General features: G+C 36.8%; 1 protein-coding gene across 1 annotated transcript; it reads right to left on the bottom strand.

Moving 5' to 3' along the window:
• Window positions 1–6,742: 6,742 nt before the first annotated feature.
• On the bottom strand, window positions 6,743–10,308 carry LOC143635161 (uncharacterized). Its single transcript, XM_077103048.1, has 2 exons — window positions 9,917–10,308; window positions 6,743–8,165 (listed from the first exon to the last, which is right to left on the bottom strand). The coding sequence occupies exons 1-2, from the start codon at window positions 10,306–10,308 to the stop codon at window positions 6,743–6,745; spliced, it is 1,815 nt and encodes a 604-aa protein (XP_076959163.1).
• Window positions 10,309–10,782: the final 474 nt, after the last annotated feature.

The raw sequence follows: 10,782 nt of genomic DNA, 5'->3' as shown, positions 1-10,782 counted from the left end.
GGTAAACGCAGCATTTAACCAACGAAATATGAACATGTAAATTTGATAACGCATTGGGTTCGAGAATAGATTAGATAAATGAAACTGTTATATATCAAAATATCAAAAAGTTTAACGAATGTAAATCTCTGAATAATATTCAACGTAATTAGCGGCAACATTGAGATGAATAAATAATTACATCTTACGAACATGTAAATTTATAATAAAGTGAAATGGGTGAACGAAATTTTAATATCAAAATCACATAGGTCTATAAAAAAATTTCCAATAATAACCTTGAGTTTATGAAAGTAAACAATTGATTTTTTTTTTGAAAGCAAAATAACGCATTTGTCTTTGATTGATGAAATCACGAACAAACAAATGGTTCAAATAAAACATTGCGTGGAAGAGAAGTAAAAGAATAATCCAAAACAATTTGTGTAATAAATAACATAACATAAACTCAGCATGTACATGGGACACAATTCCGGTTCAAAGTAAACGAATTATTAAGAGTGAGTAGGTCACAAATATTCAAATGTAAAAATATCATGAAAACACGGTTTCTATTAGGTAGCTATGTAAACATAAATGTTCATAGTCTCAATTTTCGCTTAACGGGTATTTTTAAGAAAAAAAATGGGTCATAGACCACGAGATTTGAATAACAACGTAACCCAATTTAGCAAAGCGAATAAATATGATGTACGAATTTACATTTCGTAAAAATACAAACGAATATGGATCCAAAATCAATGGACAATCAAAATAAACTACGTAAATAATATTCTAAAGAAGTGGATGTAAAAGTCACTTTGGGTAAGTTCGAAATATACGTGAAAGAGAAAATAAAGAAAAGTAAATGTAGCTTGCCACGCTTGTCTTCTCAAATGTCGATTCATTTGGGGTATGAGAGGTTGATGTGAGAGGTGGTGCGATGATTTCTTAGCCGAAACTCATTGGCGTTAATGAAGGGGAAAGAACGGAAGAGATACAACATATATTTTAATTTACAAAAATCGGTTGTAAATCGTGGTGTTTTATGTCTCATTGTGGAATAAGATTGTTCTATTTTAGTTAGGCAAAACGTTTTTAACTAGCGCTAAAACTTGGAAAATTTTATGAAATCCTTAACGTAAAATAAATGTTTTCTTTTAGCCAGCGGCCTAGGAAAAAGATTGTCAAATAACCTGACTTGTTGAATGAAATATAGCCTCAAAAGGGCTTAAGATTTGTTTGAAACAAAAAGTTTACTTTTAATATGGTTTGAAATAATAATTACATTATTATTAGAGGTGAAGATAATACTAGTAATAATAATATTACTAATTATAACAATAATAAAAATATTATTGAATTAAAAAAATAGTTTCAAAAAGGCTCAAAACTTGTTTGAAGCAAATATTTTACTTTAAATATTATTATATAATAGTAGTGACGATGATACTAGTAATAATAATATTACTAATATCAATAATAATAGAAAAATATTAACAATAATAATAATAACAATTCTAATAATAATCATATTGATAATTACCGTAATAATAATAATGATGGTGACAGTGACGGTACTAATAACAATAGTAGTAGTAGTATTAATAATGATGGTAATATTAATAACTTTACTAATAATAATAATAATAATGATAATAATAATAATAGAGGTAATAAATTCTTTTTAAAGAAAATCCATTTGACTGAAGGTTAAAATAACTAAGAATTTTGGATTAGACGCGAGGTGTTAGTAAAAGAAATAAAATGTAGGAAAGTATGCAAAAGAAAATATAGACGAGTTTGATGAGCTTTGCAAAAAATCTAAGCATTGAAACCGAAAAATCATACAAGGTCAACAAAGGATGCGGGGTTAGGATATTGCATGGCGGAAATAAGTTAGGCCTTCCAATGTATGGCGGGTGTGCTAGGGTCACCATGATGATAGTAGGCTTAAAGCATGTGGTCAAACATATGACTGAGACAAATGGTTAGGTACAGGTCTTGCATACGGGTGAGTGGCGTTGAGTTTGGGTAAGTCTTAGCAACAAGTGGTAATTGAATCTACCACGGATTGAAGCATATCAATGTTTCGGGGAAGTAAAGTGGTGGAATTTACACGTACTGTACAAAGGGTGTGTTTCAGCGTGAGGCCTTTCAGTTGAGTTTAGCTTGAGTTTCCAAGAATGGTGCTGGGTTTGAATTTGAATTAACTATGGCGATGAAGGTAGGTGCGGTCAAACGTGGGGTGATCGGGACTGCGGAGACCGTTTACTTGATAACTTGGATTGTCATTTCGCCAATTGAGTACGACAACTAGGAAAACGAGAAGGCGTGATACGAAACGTGAAAAATTTGCGTGACTTGGGACGTAACTATGAAAACGACTAATAGATACATCAATGAAAACAAGTAATGAAAAAGAAATCGCATGAAACAAATTTGAAATCGAAATTTGAATTCCCATGAAACGTCATGAGTTTTCACCTTTCAATAAACGAAAACCTCATAAATTATTGAATAATCATATGGAAAAAAAATATTAAACTTACAATAAATAATGAAATCGAATTGAAAATCGAATGTTCATAAACCACCATGACTTTTTAAATTTCCACTTCTAAAACATAAGGGTAAATTAATATGGAAATAAGGTAATCGAATTGAAATTCGACCATTCATGTAACACCCTAACTTTTTGAATTTTTAATTCTAAAACATAATAGTAAAATAACAAAGGAATCGTTTGAAATTTGGTTATTACTTTGCAAACTTTTAAAAGTTTATTCCGTAAATGAGCGTATAAATAAAGAAAACGTGTCACAATTTTTTTTAAAACTTAACTATTCTCGTATAAAAATGCGTAATTAAATCGAACCGAAAGCTGGGTATTCGTGTACAGACTTCTAGTTAAAACACATTGTAAAACATAGAGGAGTGCAACCGTATTCTTTTCACAAAGAGAACATGGTCGCGTTTGAAAACTTAAAGTTGTGATTCATACGGCGTTGAAAGTGGTATGCTTTGGCTTAATAGAGTTCATGCTCTTTCCTAACTCTCCAGGTAAGCAACCGTGTCCCGCGTCTGATTGGGATTTATATGCATTGCTTATCCTTAGGTTTCAATAACCTTGGTGTCAAGAGTTTCGGAAAACAGGCACGCCCCCCTTACAATTTACTACATATCCGCCATATAGAACCATCTTTAAGAAAAATAAATATCGGAACACCACAATAAAAATCAATAATTTAAAATGTTGGAAAACTCTTTGTTTTTAGGCATAAGCCTGGGACTTGTGTGTGCTTGTGTAATTGAAGTAATTGAATCATCAGAATAATTGTATTTGCGTACATGAGGTATAAACCAATTAATAATAACCAAATAATGTGCATTGAACAATCAAATAAGGCTCACATAATTTGTAATCATGCAACCTAAACAATTAAGCAAATAAACTATAACCAACTAGAACACTACGTCTAATGTCCTATCTTATAGTCACGGCTCTGATACTAATCTGTAACACCCCGGCTAAAGCGGAGACGCCTGAGTGTGACGTATAGATTGCCCAAAACATATGTGACATTATTAAGCGACAATATTATCATTAATTCATTCCAAAGCATCAAGTACACAAGTTATTTCAAATGAACAAACACAAGGGAAAAGGAACAAAACAAGCATCTTCTTGTTTATTATCTAGATAACCTAACTTCTAGTATCCTCTTTATTTCATCCTCTAATGAAAGTACCTGTAGCATATATATAAAATAATGTCAACTAACTTTATAGTTGGTGAGTTCACACAGTTTAAATAATATATAAAAACCATACAATTCCATGAAAACTTGTGAAAAACACATAAGGGTTCTTTACACTAGAAACAATGGTCCATGAGTGTAAAGAATAAATGAAGGTCTTTTCTAGTTGGGATTGTGAACCAACGTACTCAGATCGGAGTCCCTTTTTCACCAGAAACAAATGGTCCATGGGTGCAAAGGGGGGCGTATGATCATACTTATCAAAGAAATCCATGCCCGTAATAATTGGGCAAGTAACAAGTAAACACACAAGTCCATGATGCGAATTGTAGTTTGTAATAATAAATAAAATAAATTGCATTTTTGATAGGATATATATGCTACCCCCAAAATAGTTAAAAAGGGTAAAAAGGGGGTGTGAGAAACTCACATTTGATATTGGAGACAACTTGTAATAAATAACCAAAAGCGAGTTAACAAACGAAGCAATTGAATCTCACGAAACTATAAATAATAACGAAGATACAAAAAATCAAGGACAAGTAACCGGAATTATAAAGTTAATTAGCTTATGGTAAATGGGGACTTGGGGATTTTTAATGAGTTTAACAAAAATGAATAAAGTTTATATAAATCATTTGATGTTTATTAGTTGAAGAATGATTTGTAGACAAATAATTATAACTTATTAATATAAGATTAAATAATAATATTAATAACAATTTATGATTAAACATTTGATTCCAAGTAACATAATTAATTAATTAATTCTCATAAATAGTAGTTATGTTGAAATAAAATAAACAATAATTAATTTACTCAATTATTAATTCAAAGATATGAAGTATGTTATATCTATTGTAAAATATTTTTAATAAAAGAATTTTTTTATAAATAATCTTATTTAAAGAAAGTTTATAAATTATGATGATCAACGAATCATAAGATTTAGATAAATATATATTCATGTTTGTTGCAAAAAAAGACTAGGCTTGATCCAAGATTTAGAAAAATCAAAGTGTTCATCTTGGATATCCATGATCATAATGATTATTAAAACCAAAATATGTTATTTTTATGATAAAAGTAACATGATCATGAAGAACATCTTATGAACAAGTATGAACATTCAAGATAAAATCAAAACAAAAGCTATAAAATGCTTGAAATGGTAACAACTTACTTGTTAGTGCTCTTAAACTTAAGAAAAGAATGGATTGAGGTGTGAAAATAATGGAGGATTTGTCCTCCTTTTATATTGAAAATATAGAGTTGTTATGTCTAAGGAAATTATGAAAATTAATCATATTTAACATAATTAAAACACAAATTAAAAATTGTTTAATAGGGTATTCAAAAGGTTTAACTATATTAATAAATTTTATTGAATTAAAACATTCATTAGTTTTTATTAGTTAAGTAACATATGAAAAGATGATGATAATAATAAAAGTAATAATAATAATAATAATAAATAAAAGTAGTAGTTGTAGTTAAATAATAATTATAGTAAATTGCATGGGACATGTACTGAAATATTTGATCTTGATTATGAATGTTTTAAATGAGTATGTAATACTACAGAGGTGGTGAAATGTATAATTGCATAGAAATGATCACATTAAATACATTAATGAAAATTGAGATTAATTAATAATATTATAAAAATATATAAATTTAAATAGAAACAAAACCGAAAATTTAAAATGGGTTGAGTTTTCGGGTTTGAAAAGTAACGAATGTTACAATGTAGCCGTGCTCTTTCCGCCAAGGAGGCTTTTGCCAAACTCGAGGATGAAAACGCTGCTTTGCGCAAGCGTATTGAAGAGTTGGAGGCGGAAGCTGAATTGAGAAAAGCGGACGCGGGAAAGTTGGTTGATACGCTGGTTTCGAATGAGAAGACTATTGAGTCCTTGACTGCTGAATGTGCCGCTGCTATCGCTGACCGCGATTGGCTGTTGAAACATGCCATCTGCAAGGTAATTATTTCCAAGTAGATATTACTTTCTTTTTTAACGTTTGTATTTTACTAACACCCTTGTTTTGCAGGTCGTCCAACGCATCATTACTGATGACGATTTAACGCGGTGTGTTGGGACCCTTGTTACTGCTGCTCAGCAACTTGGTCACAAGACTGGCTTTCAGGAGGCCGTGATGCATCTGTGTGACAACCTTCCTCTTGAAGCTTATGTTCTTCATGTCATCGATATTGAAATGGAGTACAAAGTCGCTGAGGCGGAGTATGATCCCCTTACGTTTCCCATCCTTTCTGAAGTTGCTCAGTACGCCAAAGAAGAAAATGGTGTGAAATTGCTGAGGAAACTGCTGGAGCCTACACAGGTTGGTCTGTCTGCCGGACCTGGTAGTGGTGGTGGAGATGACGTTGCAACTACTGATCAGTCGGGGAAGGGTATAAACGATGTTGATTAGGTTATCCCCCTGATCTGTATAGTTAGGATTGTAACATTTTTTTGCGGGTGTTGTTACCCGTTTGTAATTTTTTTTATATGTATGAAATGAACTTTTCTCTGAATCTGTGAAATGCGGAGTATCGTTTCCATTCAAATTTGTTGACACTTGGCCTGTTTTTATAATTTTGGAATCGATTTACATGTAACATCTTCGCAGCTGTGTCGTGTTCTAAGTTCTTGGAATCGGTGAGCCATCGAGTTGCATCAGCACATAGGCACATTTTCCCAATACTTTTTTGATCTGGTAGGGGCCTTCCCAAGATGGCGCTAGTTTTTCCTGCGCTTGCGCTCTTGATGCCTCATTGTTGCGAATGACGTAATCTCCAGCATTGAACTCACAAACTTTTATTTTTGCATCATAGTACTTCTGTAGTTGGCGCTTGTAATTTTGTTCTCGAATTGCGGCCAACACTCTAAGTTCTTCTAGGATCATTAAGTCTAAACGCCTTTCTGCCTCATTATCATTTGGCAGTGTGATTCTCGGTGATGGCACACAAACTTCGGCCGGGATCATTGCTTCAGTACCATAAGTCAGGCTGAATGGTGTTTCTGCATTACTCGTACTTCTTTGGGTTCATATAGCCCAAAGGACATGAGGCAATTGTTCAACCCATCCGACTTATAATTCGCCAGTCTTTTCTTGATATAGCCGAAAATGGTTCGATTGGCGCATTCCACTTCCCCGTTTCCTTGTGGATGGGCGACGGAATTGAATGTTTGGGTAATATTCAACTCCTTCAGCCATCGTTGGATGTGTTGATCTGCGAATTGTGTTCCGTTATTGCTGACCAGATTCATGGGCAGCTCGAAGTGGCATATGATAAATTCCCATATGAATTTTTTGATGCTAGCCGCATTTATCGTTTCCACTGGCTTTGCTTCGATCCATTTTGTGAAGTAGTCGATTGCGACGATTAGGAACTTTACTCGTCCTGGTGCTTCGGGGAACGGTCCTGTTATATCAATCACCCATTTTTGGAACGACCAAGAAGCTGTCACTAGGATCATCGTGTTCTTTGGACGCAAGGTGTTTGGTGCATGGCACTGGCATGCGCTGCACCGTCTTAATTCTCTTTCTGCGTCCACATGCATACCCAACCAATAATACCCGGTGTTCGTGATCTTGGCCACCACCATTCTTGGACCCGCATGTACACCGCATATCCCTTCATGAATTTCCCTTAACAGGTAGTTTGCGTCTTGTGGATCTACGCATCTGAGGAGTGGCCCTAAATATGATCGCCTATATAAGATTCCATCCTGAATTGTATAATTCAGTGCTTTGTGGCGAATCTTCCGGGACTCTGCTTTATTGTCTGGTAGAATACCTGTCGAAAGGTAGGTGACAATTGGTGTCATCCAATTTGATTCCACCGTTGAACACACGCAAACTTCCCTATTCATTGTTGAAGGTGTTGCTAGTACCTCTATGCGGACATCTTTTGCGAGATGTTCGAAACCAACCGATGCCAATTTGCTAAGGGTGTCTGCTTGTTTGTTTTCACTCCGCTTGAAGTGTTTTACTTTACATGTGATGAAGGTTGCCATTAACACCTTAGCTTGCGCCAGGTAAGACGCCATTTTGTCGTCCTTTGCGTCATATGACCCTTCAATTTGATTTGCCACTAGCATTGAATCGACGTGCACTTCCAAGTGTCGGGCCCCTAACTTCTTGGCGATTCTTAACCCTGCTAACAACGCTTCATACTCTGCCTCATTGTTTGTACTTTTGAATTCTAGGCGTATCGCGTATGTGAAGTGTTGTCCTTCTGGATTGGTTATTCTTAACCCAGCGCCTGCACCTTCATCGTTAGATGCCTCATCGGTGAACAACTTCCAAAACTGTTCTTTTTGTTGATCGATGGGGGGCTCTATTTCTTTCCGGAATTCTTCATCTTTTTCGTGAGGTACTTCTGCTATGAAATCGGCCAAAACCTGGCCCTTGATTGCGGGCCTAGGTTTATATTCAATGGCGTGCTCTCCCAATTCTATCGCCCATTTCGCTAGTCACCCTTACAGTTCTGGCTTGCTCAACACGTTTTGCAAGCGATAATTGGTGAGATCATGTATTGGGTGGCTTTGAAAGTATCTTCTGAGGCGCCGTGCCGTTTGTACCAAAGATAAGACCAGTTTTTCCAGGGTGGAGTATCTTTTTTCCGCATCCGCTAGGGTGCGGCTTACATAGTAAATTGGTATCTGGACACCATTTCTTTTCACCATTAGCACTGCACTAATTGCTCTGTCGGAAGCTGCTAAATATATTATCAATGGTTCTCCCGCCTTTGGTGATGTTAACGTTGGTAACTCTGCTAGGCGCGACTTTATCTCTTGGAATGTTGTTTCCGCTTCCACAGTCCACCAAAATTGAGACTTTTTTAGGCAGTTCCTCAAGGTTGAGATGAACGGGAAAGATCTTTCCGCATGACTTGACAGGAATCTGTTAACTGCGATCAATCGGCCGTTAAGTGTTTGCACTTGTTTAACAAATTTTTGGGAGGGCATTGCTAAAACTGTTTCCAACTTCTCCGGGTTGGATTTGAACCCTCTGTTTGTTACAATTACCCCCATAAATTTTCCTTCTTCTACTCCAAAGGAACATTTTCCTGGGTTTAGTTTCATGCTGATCGATCGTAACGTCTTTAAGGTTTCCTCAATGTCTCTTAGCATCACTGCTTCTGTCTTGCTTTTTATGACTAAGTCATCCATGTAAACTTCTAAGTTTCTCCCAATTTGAGACTTGAATTTTTTTGTCCATCAACCGTTGGTATGTAGACCCGACGTTTTTGAGACCAAATGGCATCATTTTGTAACAGTATGTTCCGTTATTTGTTCTGAACGCTGTTTAATCTTGGTCTCCTGATGCCATGTGAATTTGTTGGTACCCCTTGTATGCTTCCAGAAAACATTTGAACTGGAAAGGGACTAACGCGTCCACTTTAAGGTCAATTTCTGGCAAAGGGTAGCAATATTTTGGGCATGCTTTGTTGAGATCTTTGAAGTCGACACACATGCGCCATTGCCCGTTTTCTTTAGGTACCATCACTGGGTTGGCTACCTATGTTTGGTATTGAATCTCGCGGATTATTCTCGCATCCACCAGTTGTTGGACTTGCTCATCACAAGCTTTTGCTTGGTCTAGCCCCATCTTCCTTCGCTTCTGTACTACTGGCACAAAATCCGAAGTAACTTTTAGCTTATGCTTCGCCTTGCTTCTTGGGACCCCGTCATGTCCGCCGGGGTCCATGCGATACATCTACGCTCTTGATTAACAACCTTTTTAGCGCCGGCCGCGCTTCATCCGATATGGTTGGTCAAATGATTATGCTTTGTTCTGGGAATTTTTCGTGGAGCACCCCTTTTTCCACTTCTCTTTCTTTGCTGGTTTTCGATATCTTTTGTGGCGGCGTATTTCTTTCTGCTATGTTGCATTCTTTGTTGGCCTGGATCATTGCTATTCCCGTTGGAGTTGGTACTCCCAACATGCCATGGGCTGTCGAGGGGTTAGCGTTGAAGTCTCCAATCGCCTCCCTTCATAAGATTACGTCATAATGTGGGTGGGGCGTTTCCATGACCAAGAAATCCACATCTTCAGTTCGTGAATGTATCCCGTCACTGAGTTCGACTGGGAATGTCAACTGCGCCAGCAGATATTCAATACTTTGATCGAAACCGGCTATTGGAGCATTGACGTGTACCAACCTCTACCTGTCTTTCTCTTCCAGTAAATCCAAGCATTGGAGATACATGATGTCAGACGTTGCTCCCGCTTCGATGAAAAAGCGTGGTGTTCGGTAGTGTCTGAATACTGTCGTGATTACTAACGGCGCTTTCTTATTTGCTCCTCCCTTTACTTTTGGGAAGATCACCTGTTCTTCTTTCCAGGCCGCATTCTCCGTCTGTCTACGATTTTTGGATTGGACACTTCCAGATATCATGTTGGCGTTAAGGTCTTTGATTTTCTTTTCTAGCCTTCCGGCGTCCCTTGGAGGCGATCGTCTGTATTTCCCTTTGATACTTCTGACCAGGTGGTCTAACTTTCTGTTCTCGACGTATTCTTCAATGGCGTCTTTCAAGTTAGCGTGAAAATGTGGCACCATAACGGCATGGTCCACCCTGATACTATCTCGACGGCTGTATAAGTTTGCAAATGATCATCCGGATCTGTTATGCCGTCGTACTGGCCCACCGTTGGCGGAATTTTTGGATTTTCTGGTAATTCCGCCTCGGCGATTTTGCCACGAATTTTGATTTTCCCGCCGATGTTGTTGGCCGGTATGGCTTGGAGAAATCTTCTGTTGCATCTGGATGATATTTTACTAGCTTTCTGGCGGTATCTAGACCTCTCCAACTAGCTTCGTAATCGGTATCGTCTAGACATGAGTCGGCTTCTAGACGCGACCGATGTGATTTTTCTTTGCTGTTTGCTGAGCAGGTGGTGATTTGGCGGTTGGTGCCTTTGTACGAACTGGTGTTGAGTGTTCTTCGTACTCTTATTCTTCGCCAATGCTGCTGGATTCCATATCGAACAGCATTCGGGGTCGAACGACTGCCGCCATTTTTTCCTGGACTTT

The sequence above is a fragment of the Bidens hawaiensis genome, unplaced genomic scaffold (genome assembly GCF_021521415.1).
Source record: "Bidens hawaiensis isolate Kalapana, Puna unplaced genomic scaffold, B.hawaiensis_p1.1 tig00000536_1, whole genome shotgun sequence".
NCBI lineage: Eukaryota > Viridiplantae > Streptophyta > Magnoliopsida > Asterales > Asteraceae > Bidens > Bidens hawaiensis.
The sequence above is the reverse complement of the archived record's forward strand: the minus strand, read 5'-3'. Positions and strand labels throughout refer to the sequence as shown.

Coding starts and splice junctions, on each gene's coding strand:
- LOC143635161 (XM_077103048.1), bottom strand. CDS start 10,308: ATGGTGCCACATTTTCACGCTAACTTGAAAGACGCCATTGAAGAATAC. Junction 8,166..9,916: donor TTACTGGAAGAGAAAGACAG/GTAGAGGTTGGT, acceptor ATATAAACCTAG/GCCCGCAATCAAGGGCCAGG.